The sequence below is a fragment of the Gymnogyps californianus genome, chromosome 1 (assembly GCF_018139145.2).
Source record: "Gymnogyps californianus isolate 813 chromosome 1, ASM1813914v2, whole genome shotgun sequence".
In the NCBI taxonomy this organism is placed as follows: Eukaryota; Metazoa; Chordata; class Aves; order Accipitriformes; family Cathartidae; genus Gymnogyps; species Gymnogyps californianus.
This window is the reverse complement of record NC_059471.1, coordinates 149,332,457-149,353,792: the sequence shown is the minus strand read 5'-3', so window position 1 is coordinate 149,353,792 and position 21,336 is coordinate 149,332,457. Positions and strand designations below refer to the sequence as shown.

The 21,336-nt window shown below is 43.6% G+C and overlaps 1 protein-coding gene across 1 annotated transcript in view; it reads left to right on the top strand.

Moving 5' to 3' along the window:
• BCL2L13 (BCL2 like 13) overlaps window positions 1-16,946 on the top strand; it is a 39,553-nt gene extending 22,607 nt beyond the window's left edge. Inside the window, exons 6-7 of the mRNA XM_050901118.1 lie at window positions 3,158-3,301; window positions 15,441-16,946. Of these exons, the coding sequence (XP_050757075.1) occupies window positions 3,158-3,301; window positions 15,441-16,253 (957 nt within the window). The 3' untranslated portion in view covers window positions 16,254-16,946. The remainder of the gene's footprint in view (window positions 1-3,157; window positions 3,302-15,440) is intronic.
• The last annotated feature ends 4,390 nt before the right edge of the window (window positions 16,947-21,336 follow it).

Below are 21,336 nucleotides of genomic sequence, written 5' to 3'. Positions count from 1 at the left end.
ACTTCTAAATATAGCCGTTATTTTTTCCATTTAAAAATGTGGATCTTTTCCAGAGTGCAGTGGTATGTTTGAACTGCTGAAGAGATTTGGTTAACTGACTAGCACATGGGATGTAGAGGAATGTTTTCAGTCACTAAAACGTGAATATCGATCTGAATGAGGAAATATTGCAGGGTAAACTAATACATAGGAACATCAGTTCTTCCATTAACATCCCACAGAAGCAAAGTTTACCCACAGACTTTAGAAGTGCTGGTTCTCAGTAAAAAAATTTCAGGAAAAGAAATTATTTCATGTATTTCTCAGAAATTGTGATGTGAAAATAATAGGCATGATGTTGGATTCTGTAAAGAAAAGGAGGAGTCTTCACCTTGTATTTGAAATAAGGCTCTCATTAAAACAAAACCAAAACCACCTCAAACTTAGGGCAGATTATATTTCTGTAATAAAATAAATTTAATAAAAAATGGAAATACTCCACTGTTGAGTTTTTATGTTTTTTGCTTAAAATTGAATATATACTCCAAAATACATAATCCCACTATTGTGCATCAGATAAAAGGTTAACAAATACTGATATTGAGAGTCAACTGAACTGGTAAGTAGGTTAGCAGTCATCTTAATGTCCCATTTTGACTCATTAATGGAGCCAAAGAATAATACAAGAAAAATGTAAGAAATAATCATGTAAAGAATTAGATGAATTTTATGTTGAAATAGTCAAAAGGTACACAGAAGTGGCAATTACTTTGGATATAGCTTCTTCAAAGTCTCTGAACTTTCTTTGTAATAATTTTTTTTTGCATACATTTGAATTTGTAATATTGTACTATGGGATTGCAATAGTATAATTGACAGAAATCTTTCATTTACACAATTAATCAGAAATCTTCTGATAGTAAAGTTGTTTGTTTTTTTTAATGATTCCCTAGAAGTTTTCTCCTGACAACTATCTTCTGGCATGCTGTGCTTGATATTGTGTATGTTTTTCTTGAGTCAAAATATAAATAGCCCCTAGCATTCCTTCCCAGGTGTACTGGTGGAGGGAATTGCAGTTGCTTGGAATTGCTGAGGCTATGTTTTTACTTTGGTCTAGTTAAATCTCATCACCATTCACATAGCTACTCTTATGTACAGAAAGCTGTTGTTAACCTTTATGGAAGTACTGTGAAGGTAATTTTTTTCATTAATTTAGGGACAGCATCATGCAAACCTGTTCCTGTTCCCACTGGTCTCAAAGGTAGCAGTGTCAATAATTTCAGTGGGAAAGGAAAACCAGGCAGTGTTTGTTGGTCTGCATGGGACTGGGTATTAGAGTTTGAATTTGGTCCCTTGCTCCTGAGGCCTGCAGAGGCTTGCTAAATTTGGGAGGAGTGGATGGATTAGATATTTAAGTTGGCAACGGAAGATGGCAACAGTCATGTTCAGTATGCCAACATCTGAGCTCCCTTCATTTCCTAAGCAGCCTTTTTTTGCCTTTGTTTCTCTTGCCTTCAGCTTACCGTAAATGTCAAATATTTTGAGATCTCAATGTTCATGCTGTTGTAGAGTTATGTGGGTGTGCCCAAAGCCTCTGAAAGATGCCTAGTCTTGACAGCATGCTTTTTCTTCTTTGATCCAAAAAGATTGAAGTTTCTTCTGCCACTTACCTCACCTTGACCTGCTCCTTATGTTTGTGCACTGGAAGCTTGCACCTCTTCTGCCTCTCAGATTAATTACAAGAAATCAAAAAACCTGAAGGCTTTTAAAATTCAAGCACCATCTTGTTTGTAGTTAAGTGACTGCAGTGTTAACTGTTCGTGCCAGGAGAACAGTACGATAACCTGTCCGCCATAGTGTTGGACTCTGTCAGCTGTTAATCAGCTGAACATCTTAAATTTATCAGATTACAGGCATTTTTAAGGCCCCATCTGTTTTTAGTGGTCCATCTCAATGTGACTCCACCATGGATTTAGTACAAATCTCAAACCCAGCCTACTTTTCCTATTTGTCTTCCTCCAGCTTTGCATCCTAAAGTGCAATTTCTGGGAATAGTGGTGGAGGATATTTACAGAAGAGAAAATCAGGCTGAAGGAGGAGGAGACTGGGAAAGGAAGGAGGCATTTGGAGTTCAGTCTGAGCAGTAGTATTAGCCTGCATCTACGTTGTGCAGCTGGGAAACAACGTTCTTATTTGCACAGTGAATAGATGTGCAATGCAGTTGTCACAAACTAGGTGCAGTAAAACTTACAAATATTTTTCTTTTGTATCATAATTGTGCTTTTTCAGATGCTAATGACTTCAATTCATACCAGTTTCCTGAGCTTGGCAAAGTGCTGCATATAAACTTTGCCCAGAGGGCCAGTTGCGTGCTCTAGGAGAATAAATTTAGAGTTTAAAAGTTCAACTGCATGTTGTTTAGGCAAACAAAACCATAATTTCAGAAGGAAGTGTCTAGAACTGTATAATATGAAGGAGGTGGGTTCACAGAGTCTTGCATCTTCCAGAGCAATTCACATTTGGGTTAAGGCTGAGCATTCAGTTAAAGACAAAAGGTTTGGAAGGAGGAATGGGAGTAGGAAATGAGGGAGGGAATTCTGTATGTGTTAAATTTGGCATAGGAGGGAGAGTTTAATATGGAAAGGGGTTTGTGTTTGTCATTTTAAACACGTCTGTAATGTTACACTGCTGGGAGGAGTTGTTTGTTTCTGTCCTGTCTGAAAGCCAAGTGTGAACTTCTAAAGAGACTGTCTAGTGTAGTGTATCTATTCAAGAATGTATATGAGTTTGCTGTTTAAATACAATTTGGATACATATCCTTTCAAACTATAATGCTGCATCTTTCCACTTCTGGGGTAGCAAGTTCTGGACCTGTTCCTCTTCTTTATCTGAATCCTGTGTTGGAAAAAAATGGGGCTTAAGAAAGCACTGCAGTCTGTTCTATGAAACTCTCAAGTTACGCTGTGGTGTTTTGCTTATCAGATTAAGTGCATTTTTCTTACTGAATTGTATTGTGTTTCTGCCTTGTGTCTTCACAAAAATGAAGTGTATAGTCCCAGCTATGTTTGGACTTGTAGATTCAGACCTTTTCTGTGGACCACATGAATTCTTCTGTTTTACCTACACAGTAGTATTGATAATGCTTTCTGTATTTATTCACAATTCTTGTTTTTTGAAGGTCTTGGTACCTCTGGTTCTGCTACAACAATTTCTGATGGAGTTAACCAGACGGGGCCAGGAACCACTGAGCGCACTTGTGAACTTTGGGGTGACGTATCTAGAAGACTATTCTGCAGACTATATCATTCAACAAGGAGGATGGGTAAGAAGACAATGTTTAATTTTCATACTTTGTTCAAAGCTTATTTCTAAGTGTGATACTAATCTAATAGGAGTGAAAGCTAAGAGGGATTGCTAGAAGTAAGCAGATGAGAGAAGAAATGCCCCAGAAAAAGCAAAAAAAAAAGGAGGAGGCCAGGACCATAGAGTTGGAAAAGGATCTTGGGCAGTCATCTATTTCACCTCTCTGTCCCAAGGCAGAACTGACTTTTACCCATTCGTTTCTGATGTTGACATTAAAGACCTATGTGATTGGACTCCACAGTTTCCCCAGGCAGTCTGTTCCAGTTCTTTGCATGTCTGGTTTATTTTTGAAGAGGTCCTCAGATGTAAAATAACAACTAGTTTTCATACACTATGCGTTAAGATGCTAATTTGCTACTATATGGTGAGCTTTTGTTGTATGTTCTTTCCTGTTAATATACATATAGAATTGTATTTAGAAGCAAACACCCATAATGAGATATCATGCCTGAGAGGCTCATCTTTTTAATGTTATCTTCATACTCTGGTGACTGCTGGAAATGGTATATGGTGGTTTTTCCTCTTAAATTTCAGAGGGTTTTTTAGCAGATAAGTAATTGCAGAACACTTGATACAGAAATGTCAGTAGGTACTAGTTTATTTTTATAATATGTGATAAAATAGCTAAGGCATATTGGATTTTATAGCTATATAGGAACATGGATAGAATGAGCAATCAAGATTTCTTTGTGCTGCATTTCCTTGTGGAAATCTTCAATTCATGGTAACCAATGTTCCTGAGTCATGGCATGCTGAGAAAGTTTCATTTAAAAACACATCACAGAGGCAGCTCACAGCCGATGAGCTGGGTCTTGAGGGCTGAGCTTTAGATTACTGGGTTTGGGAAGGATGCCAGATTTGAATGGAATTAATCTGGGATTAGTGAAATGGCTCCAGCAAGTTGATTTATTCTGAAAAGAAAAGCTGTTCAGGAAAACCCAGTGATTAAAAAGTGCTAGTAGGAAAAATCTCATTCAGACAGCTTCTCATATTTCAGGACTGTACCTGAAGTTATTTTTAAGAGTAGTTTGTTCCAGAATTTCTGCATGTCTGCACCTTCCTAGATCCTTTCCCTTCCCGGCAATCGTGGATAATAGTTTTCAAAGCCTTCGGGAGGGATTGTTTGTCTTTAACGAACAGAAACACTAACAGCATGCAGCCAAATGACCTTAGGTCATTTGATAAATGCATTCATATTTCAAAATATTTTCATCACAGGGAAGGTCCTTACTTGCAGCTTTAAGACAGATGGATGTTAGCGCTATTTTGCTTTTCTGCTTTCTTTTTAACCTCAGAAAAGGCTGTGGTCTGTTCTCTAGCCCCTGTTTGAGGCCTGCTATAAACATACTTAATACAGTGCAAAGCCTCTGAAAACAAGCAGCTTTCCAGCATGGCCTCCAAGGGAGGGGGCTGTGCTTTGTGTTTGTGTGACTGTGCATGTATGTACAGATCTGGGTAGTCAGTGTTTAATGGGCTACGAGCTTGTCTGTATACATCCAGCCAGGCATAAAATCAGACTGACATAAGCGGTACAGCAAACAAGCCAGAGCTATTTTTGAAACAGCAGAAGAGGCGAGGAAAGAGACAAGGTGATGAAAATCCTTTCCAGCCGAATTAATGTGGCTGCACTAACCCTTTGTGAGTTGCTCTGGGGATGGGGTTGGGGACCCATTGGGCTTGTGGCTTTATGTGGAGGAAGGGAATATATGGTTTTATTGTATTTTTTTTTCCTGTAAGGAAAATGTTCATTTTTACTGAGTGACATGCTTCTCAGTTTATTCCAAGTCTGTGCGATGGTGTTCTGGGGATGGCAGTGCTGGGAGCAGGGCATAGGGTAAAGGTGGGAGAGTTTGTGTTTCTGAGAAGGGCTGGGGAAGAGCCGCCTGGCAGGCTGTTAGCCATCACGCAGACGTTCTGCATTTTTTAAGATAAGCATCTGCCACAGGGGCTCTGTGTGCCGGATCAAGTTGTCGGTAATACTTTGCTAGAGCCATAAGGGCAGTGTATAAACCTGGGAGTCTCCAGTGAATTATGTTGCTGTGACAGTAAGAGGTTCATTTTTTGTGTTATTCCGGAGCGGTGTGAAGATAGGTCTTTCCTACAGCTGCTAAGAGCTTACTTAAAATCGAGAAGATACCAGAACAGCCTGTCTGTTTTTTCGTGGGTGAGGAGCAGAGCAGAACTTCACAGGAGTCAGCTTTTCAGAGGCAGACCTGAAAAATTCTGTAGTGTCTCTGATGCTGCCTCTTCCCTTGGCACCATATAATTTGGGATCTTCCTCAATTTTTGGATTGAAGCCAACCTTTGCTGGGAGGGAAGTAGCCAGTCAAAGGTAAGGGGTCAGCTGAACCCTTCCTATGCCCCACTGCAGATCTGTGGAGTCAGAATTTCACAGAGCTGTGTCATCCAGTGGGACCACTTGCTGCATCATGCTGTGCAGCCATGATGCAGCTGGAAGAGCTCCCGAGGCTCTGCGTGTGTGCAAGACTTGTTTTGTGGGCTCGGGAGGCTTGTAGGTCCAGGAAAACATCTGATTGAGGATGGTGGACAACAGTTACCTAGAAGCAAAATTGCTAGCTCAAGGGAATAAAGGTTGATAAATTGGATAGCTATGCAGTAGGTTTCAAGGAATTGGCATGGCTTGAGAGGAGTGGGAAATTTGGGATACTAGAGGTAGAGCCTCTGAGATGAGAGGTCGCTTTTTGATTTTTCATCCCAGTCCGGCAGAGATATGGTGATGAGATGATGTGTTGAAACAATGAGTGTTCCCCTCCCATTCTCCCTTCAGGCACTAAAATTGTAATTCAGTTAACTTTTCATGGTAGGGTGGGACTGGGATGTAATGTTTGGTTGGTTGGTTGGTTGGTGAGAGAATGGCTGGCATATTTTTATGTTCAAGTGCATACAATATTTTGATACTATGATTCTGGCCATTGTGTATGCTCTTCCCCTTCCCCTTGGTCTCTTTTACTGCGTTAGGGTGAAAACCTTCCAAGTAGGAATGTCTGCAGTGCACTGCATATTGTGTTTGGATGCAGCTGGCAACATAAACATGAATTAAGAGATGAAATGACTACTCCATCTAGTTTACAGTCTCTTAGATTTGCAGGTAGATGTAAGTTGAGTTTGGAGGACTGTAGGAAAGCAAGGAAATCTTGCTTTCTTGTGGACAGCCTTCATCTTTCACTAATTGCAGTGGCAGGTTTGGCTGCAGCTCTTACATTTACCCTGCTTGACTTTAAGTTTTAGTATGATCTCTCTTTTGGAGCAAAAAGCATGTTTGGCATTCCAGGTTCTCTAAATATACACATGTGGGGACACACATTTCTTCCTCCTGACTCTCTGTTTTGAACCCAAATGGTCATACTAAGATCTCATTCCCTTATCATCTTAAACCATCGTAAACCAATTCCCAGCCTGATTTAGCAGTAGCTTTGTTCTTCGCTTTCCCAAAAGCAATGTTAGGGCTCAACAAACTGACATGCAGTGCACATGCTCGCCCCTCCCCTTTCCTCCTCTCCCCTCCCTCCTCGTCTCCCCTCCCTTCCCTCCTCGTACCTCTCCTCCCTTTTTGCTCTGTCTGACTTCTCCAGAGCTGAACGCTGCTGCATCAGAAGCAATTCTTGGTCTCCTGGAAAAGTGCACAGTAAGGCCAGTCAGTTGGTAAGGATTTTTTTCCTCTTCCTTTCCCACCCCTCCTCCCAAATAATTTATTTCTTCTCAGGCTCTGCGGATCCTGTGTTCCATGGTTAGATTTCATCTATGTTGAAATAGTCTAGGAATGTCTGTAAGGAGGAAAAAGTATAAGATTACTTGGAAGCTAGCGGCTTTTTTTTTTCCTCAGATTCACATTCATGTTACAAGCCTATCTGCTTTTCACTTGTTTGAAAGAGGTGAAATAAGTGCATGCAATCAGTGTTTACTGGTATTCAGTTAATAACCTTTCTCTCAGTAAGAGGCTGGTATTTGTATTTGTGACCCGTAGCTGAAATTGTCTCTGCCTTCCCAGGGTTCTTGTCTCGTGATGTCCAGATCTGAATTTGAATTTAACTAGTTATTTGCCCATGTTGAAGAGACTAAAAGTAAATTTGCTTGAAACATACATAGTGTTTACAGTTTTGTATCTCAGCCTTAGAAGAGCTGCTCTCTGTTTCCAGTGTTTTATCTTGGGCTTTTCTGCCAGTTTTGACATTTTCTTTGCAGCTGGTGATTGAATAATCTACGTACTAGAGTCTGTTAACAACCTGGAGGAGAAAAAGAGTAAAGAGACACCTGTCATCCTAGGGAAGCAAGGCAGTCAGTTTGCGCTACTGGAGATTAAAATCTCCTTCTGCAGCAGTCCAGGTGTCTGCCTTGAGAATGACAATGCAGAAATAGAGAGACGTGCTCCACTGGAGGAGAGATAAGTAAGTTTAATATGGTAGAGATGCGAGAAAGGGCAATCTAATTAGAGAAGTCCTAGAAAGGAGTTTTCCTTTCAGAATAATTATACTTTACGCTTGTATCATGGAACACTGCAGTGAAACATCCACTTTTATTTGTGTGTAACTTCTTTGGTACAGTAATAGATTTTTTTATTTTTTAGGCACTGTGGCTGAAGGAGAAGGAACTTAAATGGTAAAGGAGCAACTAGATTTCCTTTTGTTTTTCCCTTCCAACAACTTCAAATAGGTCTATCTGAAGAAGTGGTCTCTAAATAACTGAATTTACTTCAATTTAAACCGATAAGACTGAAACCTTAAGGGGTGTTGTTTTGGTGCTGACTCTCTGCAGGTAGTAGAGGTTACGTTGGAGGGCAGGGGAACGAATAAGATCATTTCTGCAGTCTGTTCTAGCCAAAGCATTCCTTGAAGGGGATGAGAGCAGTGGCTGCAATATCGGTGTGCTTTGATTTGGTTCACACGACCTTTTTTCCCCCCCCCCAATAAAAAGTACAGTCCTATTTGTGGACTCTGCTCTGTTTTTCTTGGCTCCACCTATCTTGACAGTTTCACAAAGATGAATACTACAGGAAATGCCTGAGGGCGTTTTGTTACTTTTTTTTTTTTAATTTATTGTTCTAGATCTGGGTGTTGTCAGCTGCCCCTTTTATGAGCCATTTTTCTGAAGGATTAGCAGGGTAATGCTGTCAGGTCTGACTTCAGCGAGGGTCTGAAGAGGCATGGCATAGCGGGGCTGCAGATGGAGACACAGAGCGGATGGCATTGCAGCCCGGTCGGCGCGAGTGGGAGTGAAGCTGTCCTGACCCCAGCAGCCGTCTGTGGGCACAGCCTTCTCCTGCTCAGCCCTCAGCACAGGCAGCACTTCACCAGCACATGGCTGCTCCTCTATTATAGCTAGAAATCATACAACAAGCGCATTCCCAGCTCTGGGGAAATTTGTTATTGTGGGAAGTTTGCTTATTTCCCCAGAGGGAGATCTCTTGGGATCCCCGGACACAGACCAGTTCATGACTCCTTGCCTTGTGTTTTTCAGACACTAGATTTTAAGCACAAATACATTTGATGCGTTCCTAGTACTCGTATTGTCGCTGTGACACTGTCGGTGCGAGGAAAGTAATAACTGAACCTCATTTCTCTCTGTGATAAGTTATGTTACAAGATAGTCAGTACTCTCACCTAAGAAACTTCCTAGCTGTGTTGAGTGTTTTGAATTTTTTGTCATAGTACAGATTGCTCTCCTGGGACATTTGTGTTCTGCCAGCATTTCTTCCTGCACCTCAAGGTGCTCTTTTTCTTGGGGATTTTATGTGGGTTTGTTTAGTTTGGGGGGGGAGAAAAAACGTTCAGGGAACATAGATATTTTTTCCCGCAAGGCGGCACTCTTCTGACCTGTATGCAGAATTTTTGCCTGTGCTGTACAAAATCAAGATCTGGGGTGTATGGGTGGCTTGCCGGGCTGTATAGTTTTTCAGGGGGCTTTTTTGTGTCTTCAGAGATGAGTTTTGTATGAGTTGCCTATCCACATCATTCCTTGTGAGAACACAGTTCTCTGTTACCTGCCTCTTTATACTTCTTTAAGAACTGAACCAGAGAGACCAGTCGAGCTTTTAAGAACACTTAAAACCAAACCCTAGAAGAATACACACAGCTTCCACAGCAGTTAGACACAGTTGTTTTCTGTGTGTCTGGTCTTCTGAGCTTACAGGGCAGGGCTTTCAAAGTCTTCTCTAAGATGCAGTAAATGCTCTGTCAGACGCCTTAATGGGGATCTCTTTCTGTTCGTTATCTAATAACATCTCCATTATAGATCCAATGTGTACTACTACTCCTACTATTTTTGTAGGGAAAAAAGTTACTTTTGAGACATTCAGAATTTTGGTTTGAATATCTATTTCCACCAGAAGCAGCTTTACAGAAATCAGGCTGAAATTATTATTATGGTAAATAAGGATGGTTTTTTTTCCTTATGTGTAGTTTTTGCTGTTCAGCAAAAATAACTACTATAGTTAGCAAGTCAGCTTGTTTGTATACACTTAATAACAGACCTGTTAGAAAACTATGAAAAATAGTATAGTCATCATGAGAGTCAGTTTCCAAGTCTTGATTTTTTTTTTTTATGTTTGCTGTCTTTATATCATAATTTAAAGAAACTTGACAGGTGTTTTTAAGTAGCAATTTCCTACTGTATGTTAAAGATTGGTAGTGTTCCGAATCCGCTGCTGAGAGTGATTTTCATCAAAGTTCAGATTACTGGCACTGGCAGGACTACAGCTGAATCCAAACTGATGGGTTTTGCTTATTGGAGGAGCTTTCAGATTTTTGTTTTCATTATTTTGTTGCCAGTTTACAGTTGTCTAGTGTAGCTCACCCTGTAGCATGACGGCTATAACCTATCCTGAGGGCTAGTCTAGCAGTTTGTTAAAAGTGCTTTCTGTGACTTGTAGAAGTCTTGTGGAAAATTTCTACAAGTCAGACCCCATAGGCTGAGGACAGTGATTGACTTCTGGAGCTCCTTTTTTAGATCTGCAAATGCCACCTCGACAGAATTAAGTTGATCTCCTCAAGACTGCCTCATGTGCTGTGGACCATCCTTGTTGGGTTCTAGCCAAGAAGGGAACTATCTGGTTCTCCTCCTCCTCCTCACAGCTTGTCCCTCAAGTGGCCGTGGTTGGGATCAGGAGTGGCAGGGTGCTGCGGTGAAGGAGTTATTCTTGCTTCTCTAGACATACATGACGTGGTTCTGTAAGTATGCTGGATGAGGAAAAGCACTCCAAGTTTGCAAGTCTCCCATCCCAAATTTGAAAAAGAGGAACTCTGATTTTTCTGGTCTGGAGCAGTAGACTATCCGTTTACAATAAACAAAGCAGATAAAGAAACGCTTACATACATTCCTTATTTACAGTTAAATCTAAAGGGCTTATATAAGGCCTCAGGTTATTAAAAATCCTTCCACATGTTCTATCCTGTCCTGAATTAATCTGTCTGTGGGAGCTTTGCTTCTGGGTCACATCTGTAGATGAATCAAGAGAATTGTCCTAAATATCAGTTTTTATTGCAGCTGCTTTAAAAGAAAAAAAAAAAAAAACAAACCAAACGAACAAAAAAGTGCAAACCTTAACCAAATCAGCACAAAATCCTAGCTTTATCCTCTTGACTTTCTGAATTAACTCTTAATTCTGCTCAAGAAATAATTAATCATGTATCCTAAATAATGCCTGTTACTGTCTGGCTTTTCAATTAAAACTTCATGAGGTTTTAATGAAAAAGTATTGAAACTACCCATTGACACTCAGTGTGTTAGCTTTCCCCCAGGTTTGCCAACCTCGGGCGATCTGTCTCTTCAAGCTTGGAGACTTGTGTCCCTGAGGCACTGACACAGAAGTTAAATTGTCTGTAAAGACAGAAAGGAATCAGCCAGGCTTTATAAGGCTTTGATTTACTTTATAAGGCTTTGATTTGTAGGGAGCCAGCGACTGATAACTCTTTTGAGGTCAATCCAGTCTGTACAGTGTGAGAAAAGGAACAACAAAATGCTTGAGCCTCTTAGCCCCTCCTTTCTGCTGAAGGCAGGATGGATGTGTTGTGTTGGTACACGTATTAATGAAGTATTTGAAATGTTCAGGATTGCCCATGTTCCCCGTATTACCATCCCTTCATTTCCTTACCCTGTCCAAAGCAGTTTGTCCTGCACATTACCCTCAGCATATGCCTAGATCTTACCTGTATTTTTTGAGAAGTTTATCTCCAGTCCAAGTGCTCGGCAAAGCACATGGCCTTTAAAAAATGCCCTGATACATGGGAATAACTAGAATAACTAATGCCCGATCCTTCTATGTCAGTGTTGCCTCCCCATCTGTTTGTTAAGCTGCTGAGGATCTAGCATTACATCATACTGAACTAAGATATTTTGCTGGGCCTGGGCAGCTAGTGGTCCACATAGCAGCTGTGGTGGTACTTTGCCCGTATTACTTGTTCATTTTTATCATGGTCAAATCATCTGCGGGTTCCCCCCAAAGAAAAACTGTGATTTTCCTTATGAGAGGAAAGGGCAGAGTTAAGAGTGGTGGATCAGGAACAGAGCAGAAGCAGAGGCTGGAGGAATATATATTGAGGAGTATCAGGATTTCTTAAATTTCACCGCAGTCTCTGTACCCGATTGTCCCCATTGACTATAGGTGGCTCCCTCCTCCCTGCCGTGGGCTGCTGAGTCACTGCTCAAAGGCGCTTGGCTTTTGCCACTGTGCGGTATACACAAGCCCATAGAAGCATAGTGTGGTTTTGGAATATTTTTTTATATGCTTTATGTTCAACCAGTCACAACAGCATGGGTGTACTTCCAGTGGTATGTTAAGAGAAGAGCTGTTATCAGTTGTATGTATCCCTGTTCTTTTTGCCAGCGTCAGATCGCAGACATAGCCTGATTTGTTGTGATGTGCTGCAAACGGGAAATAAATTCATTCTGATTTGTGGAAGAGTAGAACTGAGCAGAGAGGAGGATAGTATAGAGGTTCATGAGATTGCGGGTTTTACCCCTAGTTATTTTGTTGTTTAATTGCTGTTGTTCTGAGTCTGTATCACCTGTGGAAACAAAAAATTTGCTATCATCGTAGGTGTCTGTTAGTAGCTTACATTACAGTGAGAATATTTCTTACTTCATCAACATCCAGAGAAAATCCTGATGATCAAAGGAGCAAATATACGATCTCAGAGTGTCTGGGCAGCGGGCTGCCTCTCCATCCTCAGCAGCGGGCTGTGGAAGTTAACCACAGTGAGTGACTCCCTGCTGTGCTGCTCTCGAGTGTCTGGTGGAACAGGACAGGTCGGCGCTGCAAGTCCTGTCCTCACGTGCTGTGCAGCAGCCCTGGCCCACACTGCTCAGTATTTGCTCTCTTTGGATCTGGTAACCTCTGCCTTTACTTAAGCTTCTTGGCTCTTCTTTTCCATTGCCCTTACTTTGCAATGCTGGTTGCTTCCTCTTAGGTTGTAGAGCTCCATTTTGTTTTAATGGCCTGAGCTGCATTTGAAAAAAATTTCATTCTTCTAGTGAAACATGACTTTCAAGAGGGTACTGGAGTCTTGAATGGTCAGTCACTGCTCGCAGAGCAGAACTTGCTTTGGATTTGTTGGCGTGCAACCTGAACATTTTCACAAATGTAATGCTTTATTAATTTTTATGTCCTTCTGAATCAAGACTTCGTAGAGATCCTTAGGTGCTTAGTGAATGGCTTGATTGCTTTTAACTTTCCCCTGAGGAATTCTGTGTACCGTTTCTCTTCAGACTTTCTGAACATGTTACTGAGCCGGATGATGCTTTCCACATTCAAGCAATTTAAAGGCATTTATGAAGAACAGTTCCTTTTGAAGTGTTCTGTGAGATTCCTTTATTCGTGCACAAGTATCTTCCAAAACTCCATGGGCTGAGAAAATGAGATTTAGATCCCACCCCTGCCAAAATACATTACATAATCTTGACGTTCCTAGTGCTGTCCTGTACTACAGCCTCCACCGTTGTGCAGAAGTCTCCAGGAACAGGTCTACCAGGTTTTGCAAAATGGCAAGGTGTTTTGGGGGAGTGGGTTAGAGAAACCTCACTCTCATACTCAACTCAGGCTCCACTGACCCCTTTTCACAAAGTTTATTGATACGGTAATAATTTCCACCGTGAAAGATTGAACTGTTACTGCCGTAAGTTGCACAGCTCTCTCAAGTGTCAGTTTAGTGCTTTCGCCAGGGGTCCGCTCCTGCTTCATTTGCTCCCACTGCAGCTACTGCCAATGACCAGCAGTGTTTGTGCTGTCTCTCCTGTGGCTGCCAAATTGCTTTTTGTTTTTTTGGTGGGTTTTTTTTGTGCCTGTGGAGATCCTTCCTCCTTCTAGGGAAGTGAGGAGTTGCAGTGTGTCTGGCGTCTCTGTGGTGAGCACACCCGTGTCTGTGGAGAGTCTGGGCCTCTTGTGCTTCCCTGAGAGAAAAGTGCGTTGCTGCTGGCCCAGGTGCTACGAGCTCTGCAAGTATGCCTACTTGAAGTTAGAAACCATTGACTTGTAGGCCCTGAACTCCTTGCATATTAGGAACTAAGTGATAATTGGGAGTTACCAAAGCTGAAATGCATTTTCCTTCTGCTCTCTAAGCAGGGCACTAGTATTGATTCGGCTCTTGCGGCATCAGTGCGAGCAGGTGCGGCTGCTGGCCCTGCTCCACCCCTGGTCGTGCTCGCACACTGGAGCGTCTCAGTGGGCCAGAGTGGACACTGTGATCAGGGTTAAAAACAACTCAGCAAAATAAAGAATGTGTTTGGTCTTAACTTGGATCAGACCTGACACAGACCAGTGCGTGGATGCATAAAAAGTTGTGGAACAATCAAGGAGGTGTCTTGGAATGGGAAACCATCGGTAGGAGACTGGAGCAGAACCAACCTCCAAATTCACAGGTGTCATGAAGTGTTTAAAAAAGAGGGGGACAACTGCTTGGAGTGCTTTAGGAGAACTGTTGCATGTGGAAGGGAGCAGGGAGAAAGAGAACAAATGGATTTTAAAATTTTTTTCTTCACGTTATGATGGGAGTGTACAGGAAAGCTTGATAATTGAACAAGGAATTTGCACAGAAGGGGCTCCCAGCACTGCAGTACTTGATAAAATGTTCAAATAATTTTTGTTAAGAGCAAGAAAGTAATTGAATCTTTGTTAATGGCTTCACAGACTTCTGTTATATGGCATAGCAGACTTTGGGGTTCCTCTCTGCCCCTATCTCTTGTTTTTACATTCTTGGTATCACACCCATCTTAGGTTCTTCTTCTGCACTTAATTTTTTTTCCTCTTTCCCCTTGAAGCAAATCTCTTCTGTGTTACATACTCAGCAGTCCATGCATGACTAGGATCGACAATGCTGTTCTTTCTGTAAGGAGGGAATCAGTCAGTATTTTACACGTGCTGTTTCTCTAACTGGAGCCCACTGTCAAATTTTTAGGATGCTCACAGATTTTTTCCTAGCTAAATAAAAACCCTGTCAGCATCTTTGGATGTCTGTGCTCGGTTGTTTGTTTTAACTTAAGTTGTGCAGCCAAAGTTACGATGACAGTCTTGGAAAGTGAACTCATTTAAGAATAGCTAAATTTGTTTGTAGTAAAATACTAGAATTACTGTAGATTCCAGCTTGTTGGTACAAAGTAGAAATAAAGGCTTCAGATAGCACTGGAGATGCGATAAAATTAATGTAAGAGAAACACTGTTAGGTGAAAATGGACAAGCAATACAGAGCACTTGCACAAATGGAGAAGGGGTGGTATTCAGCTGGGCTCATGTACTTGTTTGCTTTCTTTTTCTTTGTTTTGTTTCACTTTGGTTTCAGACTTTGGTATGTTCTTCTCTGGTTAATAATGCCCACATGGTAAGTTTTGGTGATGTACTCAGTGATGCAGTAACATCAGGGAAAGGAGGAGCTCCCAGCAAAGCTCTTATAAGTGGTTCCATTCTCTGGAAATGCCAGCTGGGTTCTGTAATCTCTTCTAAAATGTAGGTGTCAGACAACTGCTGCTCCTGCAGCGGCCCTCTCGTCTTTCTTCCAGCCCCACTAAGTTTCCAGGTGTCCTGTTCCTTCCCGTACAGGTAAGGTAATGCTGGAGCCATCGCTCACGTGTTGTGTCCTCCTTTTTGTTCGCAGGGGACGGTCTTTACTTTGGAATCTGAAGAGGAAGAGTACCCCGGGCTCATCGCAGAGGACAGTAATGACATCTACATCCTGACCAGCGACAACTCGGGACAGGTGAGCCCCCCGGAGTCCCCCACGGTGACCACATCGTGGCAGTCGGAGAGCCTGCCCGTCTCCCTGTCGGCGAGCCAGAGCTGGCACACGGAGAGCCTGCCGGTCTCCCTGGGACCCGAGTCCTGGCAGCAAGTGGCCATGGATCCTGAAGAAGTCAAAAGCCTGGACAGCAACGGAGGGGGTGAAGAAAGGAGTGAGAACAACTCTTCCAACTCAGATATTGTTCACGTGGAGAAGGAAGAGATACCGGAGGGGATTGAGGAAGCAGCGGTGTCAGCTGTTGCTGCAGAGACCATGCAGGCAGCGTTTCCAGAAACCACTGCTTCTTTACAGGAAGTAAAACCTCAAGCTGAAATTGCTGCTGTTGAAAAAGCACATCCCTCCGCACTTCTGCGTACAAAACAGGAGGAAAAGGGAAAAGTGGCTGAAGAGCTTGTTGAACCTGAAACCCCCGTATTAAGTAAACCTGTCCCAAAGTTAGCCCCATCAGAAGAAAAGGCTGCACCAGAACCTGAGAAAATACTGCTTCCAGGGGAAAAAAAAGTGGGGAAAGAGGGCCGTTTGGAAGAAATAGAAGAGAAATCCTCCGCTGCAGAGGAGAAGCCTATCTTATTGCCGGAAGGGAAATCTATATTGCTGTACGGTGGGGCTGCTGCGGTAGCTATATTAGCTGTAGCAGTTGGAGTAGCGCTGGCGCTTAGAAAAAAGTAACAGAGCTCTCTTGAGGAGGAGGAGGGGGGAGAGAGAAGAGAGCACGATCCAATTTTTGTAGTTGTGTTACCTAAAGGTTGAGCTGCCTGCTGTTTAATTGGACATTTGAGTAACTTAATGGTGATGGGGTGAGGTCGTTCAATAAGCCTCCAGCTATGGACAATCATGTTTTTAGTAGAATTGGGGCGGGGACTGGTTTTTCGTGATTAAAGTACAGGGGTATTTTTAAAAAAAAAAAAATAATAAATTCTGCAAATTTAAGAACTTAAGTGCAGGTGCTGAAGAAAGGGGTGCGCGTACTCTAGGAACTGGAACAGAGAATCCCCAGGGGAAGGGGAGAGCCAGCTGCTGCCAACCCCTGGAGTTTTTGGCTTCTCAGACTGACCGCTATTGCAGCTGTGCTGTCTTGTCACTTCCCCGTCGCGCCCCCGAGCCCTCCCTAACAAACCTTAGGCAACCTGAGTCCTGTAGCGAGAGGCTGGTCTCCCTTCTGTCTCCGCTTCCTCTCAGGTACAGCACTGCTCCTCGTAACCTTGCAGGTTCCTCCTAAGCCCCAGTGGGAGAGTGCTTATTCTTACCTCTTTGCTCACACCGGTTTTGGCCCCTAACATTTACTTGGAGCCCCATCCTGTAAAGACGCTGCCTCTCTATAGCTGTATTATCTCTGAGCATCCTGGTGTTCCTGGGGGAGAGGCGCAGGAGGCGCTGCTCGGGAGGGTGGGAGGGACACTGCTATTTGCTGGTTTGAGAATCCATTTGCTCCGCTCCTGCCCGGCCCACTTCGCTGCCACCCTTGAGTTACCAGAGGTGCAAAATTCATGCTGGGCACGGTGCCGTTCTGATCAGTGCTCTGATACCAGGGTATATTCAGCAAAGATACGGCAAAACTACGTGGAAGTGAGGCCGATGCCTCCTGTGCAATTCAAAGGTTAAGCGCTACGCTGTCCTGTACCACGCTGCAGTCTATATCGTCTTTCCCAGGTTAAGCACAGAGTGTATTTAGTCCTAACTTGGTCTTGGCTGTGACAGAATCCCAGATACATAAAGCAATGGATTCTAGTAACTGAGCAAAACAGCATTAAACATCTCCTCTATCTGCCTGTTCCTGACCTGACCCGGAGTGGTGTTCAGTGCGATTTCTTTTGCGACTCTGAATCTGTAATTAGCTAAACTTACAGGTTCGCAAATGATGAGAACGTTACTTTGGCAAAAAGTAAATCCCTCTTCCTGCAGTCACACCACTTCAAATGTGTGTGGAGAGATTAAGTATTGCCATATGCGTTAGTTCCGTCGGATCCAACCGCAAGTGTTCCTCTTTCCGTGTGCGTTTCTGCGTCTGTCCTTGTCCGTACTGCAGCTCTGTGGGCAAGACCTTAGGCTTTCCAGGCAAAACTGCTGACGCATCTCTGAGGGTTCGTGCCGGCGCTGTGGCTTAGACCAGATGGAGGTAGGTGAAAGGGAACTCAAGATAATGTAAAAATCTTGAAATGTGAGCTTACGGGAAGCTTACTCTTCATAAAGCACAAAGAGAAGGTACTTTTTATTTCTAAATGACCTTATCTAGAGTACGTCTCCTCATGAGCCCGTTTCTTAAGTGATCTGAGAATGAAGAGATTTTAGCACATTCTCTGTTTTAGGATATTCCTGCTACATTTTCCTATCTATCTATCTGTCTATCATCTCACCCGTATCCCAGGATGCTGGGAAGTCAGTAAGAACCTGGCAGATTCTGAGGAATTTTTTTTGTTTAAGCTTTTATGAGAGTGGATCTTCTAGAAAACTTATTGGATTTTGAACTCTGTGTGTGAAGTTGAATATTAAGAGGAAGGATTGTCGTGTATGTACTGCTGCTGTGGACCCAACTCGGAAGCTCTGGAGTTCTGGACTTTACTGTTGATCACTGATTGCTCTTTTTCCATGTACAAAAGGTAGCGGGTTGGCCTTAACAGAAAAAGAAACCCTTTACCATGTTGCAAAACAGAATTTACTTTTTTTGCCATTTCCTGGTGCCCTGCTGGTACTCTCGTTGCTGTGCTGTGTGCCCAGAGCGGGTCACTGGGACTTCCTCACGCCATGGACTTGCCAGTGTCTGCCTTCCCACCACCGCAGTTCCCTCTCCTGGCCCCTCGCGGGGGCTTCCCTCATGTGGGGAAGAGAGGCGTCTTCATGCTCCTTTTGTCACGGACGTGCCCGAATCTTTACAGTTTTGCTTCATTTCACGTGTTGCAACAGTGTTTATCAACAAGTGACCCGGTCCGTGAGGGTACCTGGTTGTTCCTATGCGGCAAGGGCAGTTTTACTGCCCGGTAAGTCGGGGTAGGCCTGCCCCTCTCCTGCTGCTTTGCCGGTGGCTTCGGTTTCCTCTCCGGGCACGTTCTCTGTGGGAGAAGGGCCGTTCTTAACCTGACGTACATCCTCTTCTTACTGAAGATGATGCACCTACGTTTGGGACATCCCCCATCTGTAGCCACGCAGCGGGTTACACAGAAGTACCCACACGCGCTCTGAAGCAGAGAGGGGTTTTGTGGACACTCTGGGTAACTTGTGTACAGACTGGGGGGGTGACGGGGCTGGTGTTACGTCAGCTCTTCTCTGTACGTGGTTGTTTCAGTAGTAGCGTGGGAGATGGGTACAGGACAGACGAGAAGAATAAATCCATGCCGGCTGGGGAAGAAGTCCCTAGCTTGTTGGCACAAGGAGCCCAGTGGGGCATTAAATAAAAAGTGTCGTCTTCCACACGCAGCAGTGAGAAGAAGGTGGCAGCAGTAGTAAGGAAAATAAATGACTTTGTTTTGTTAGGCATTTTCATGGTGGGGCAAAAGCCTCGAGTATCTGGTGTGTTGCTGCATTTAATGGAGCATCAGCTGCACCGTGTGTTTTCGTTGCTTGGTCCTTTCTGTATATTCTTCTCATTTTAGGGTCTTCTAGATTTGACAAGTCAGCAAGAATTTGTACCCTCTTCTCCCCCACCCCACTGACCACGCATTTAGAAAATCTATTGTATGCGTCTCTTTCCTCTGGGAACACTCCGTTAACTTAAAAGGTCGGTTATGGACTCTTCAGTTCTACTGAATGTGGAGTCCTGTGCTCAGAGCTGGGACAGGCCCTGTGGGAGTCACCAAAGGGCGGGTAAGCTCAGATGACAGCGTTCTTACAGACTTGAGTGCCAGGCTGCTCGCTCTATTATAGGTGTGAATTAGAAAACGGAAGAGGTTTTCCCCCCCTCCCCATCTTCAAGTATATTAAAGTAATCCTAAACTGCAGGGTCTAATTACCCGGAACCGTGTGATGCAACCTCTCTTTAGTGGATCTCTTGCAGCTGGCAGAGGAAAGGCAGTAGCTATATACTTACGAAAGGGCATATAGAATTACTCTCACTTGCGTTGCTTATCCCCTTCCCAAAAGTGCCTCAATATCTGTCCTCGAGTGGCCTGTACCTTAACAAAATATCTACCTTCGACCCATTCTTTCTTCACTTTATCCTTGTCTGCAGCACACCCTAAAGCTGAGATGCTAAACCAGCAGAGGACTGGATCTACAAAGAAGTGTTAAATACTTCAGGAACTGCAGTGGGTAGCATGCTAAATAAGGAGCTGTCAAGGAAAAGGCTGTCAAGATAAGATGCAACTTAAATTTCAGTTGTGCTTAAGGCTAAGCTAGGCTCACTTGGGCGTTGTGGCTGGGAGCTGGGCAAGGGCTTTCTTCAGCAAGCATTCCTGGAACAACAGGCTGGGAGCAAAGACTGGAACCCAGAATCCCTTTGTTGCACAAAAGCCCAAAGCACAGACACAGCCGTGTCCCTGCCTGTTGCAGCCGTGTGCTGTGTGACAGCCTGGTGGACTCCTGCCTCCCGAGTCCCTCAAACTTCAGAAGATCCAGGCTGTGGGGCTGTAGTTGGCACAGCCGTGCCGAGCTGCTCAGCCAGGGCAAAACAGGAATATTACTGGGCACACACAGAGGGGCAGCTTGAAAACTTCAGGTTTCGGTTCTTCAGGTCGGGCTAGGTGGACGCTGAGTAGGGGTTCTCAGGGTGATAATTTGGCTGCTGAAAAATATTGACAATAACTTAGATCTAAAATACTAGAGCTGGCCCAATGAAACAAGCTAGAGCCAAGAAAGCAACACTTCTGCAGCCTTCTGTCCATTCAGATGTGCATCATCAAGCAGCTGCCTGCTCCAGGTACTCACCACCAGTCTGAACAGAAGCTCCTAGCATAGAGCCAGACGATGCAGTGGAAGCACGTCCTCTGCTTAGTATTGCACCTGGTTTTGGACACCAGTTTAACTTCTGGCTGGAGGTGAAGTGCCTGTTGTTGTGGCGTTCGCAGTTGGTTGTGTCTCTCCTAACCTGCCTTCTGGAGAGCAAATTACTACGACAAGAATCCATCCTTGCTGTTTGTGAGGGCTTGATTTTTCATCCTGGCTGGGGGCCGTGCTCAGGCATCTGCAGCTCAAGGGCCGGGTGAAAGCTGTAGTGCTGAGTGCTCTTCCGTAGGGCAGGTTCTGTTGCCAGAATCCCATTTCCTTCCTTTTCACGTACCTCTGATCACAGCTAGGCTAATGCTTTGGACTGTATTTTTAAACTAATCAGTGCTTTCTAATGGTCACAAATGAAAAATTTCATTAGTACTAACCAAGCGAGGTTCTGAACTTTGGTCTTTTTTCATCTTAGTGATTGTAGTAGACAAAGTAATCTGAGGTCATAAACCTTCCCTACATTTAATTTCAGCTACAGCGGTGTGGCAGTACTAGCAAAGCCCTAGTAAGGTAGATCTTGCTATTCAGGCAAAAAAATAGAAGTGCTTCTGGCAGCCTAGTCTCTCATTCGCTGAACCAGAGCAAGCTTGTGCTGCAGAACCTGAGAGCGTAATTACTAGATTCTTTTGCTGTGAAATGCGGGGTGGGGGGTGAACACAGCCCCAGCTGCCATGCCTAGGTAGAGCCCAGGTCTTCAGTAGAATGTCTCATTCCAGGCATGAAGTGTACTGAAGGCCAGCTCATCTGTATGTGTCTACTCCAACAGGAGCAGACACATACAACAGGAGTAGTGTGTACTCCAGTAAGTTACACAACAGGAGAAAGT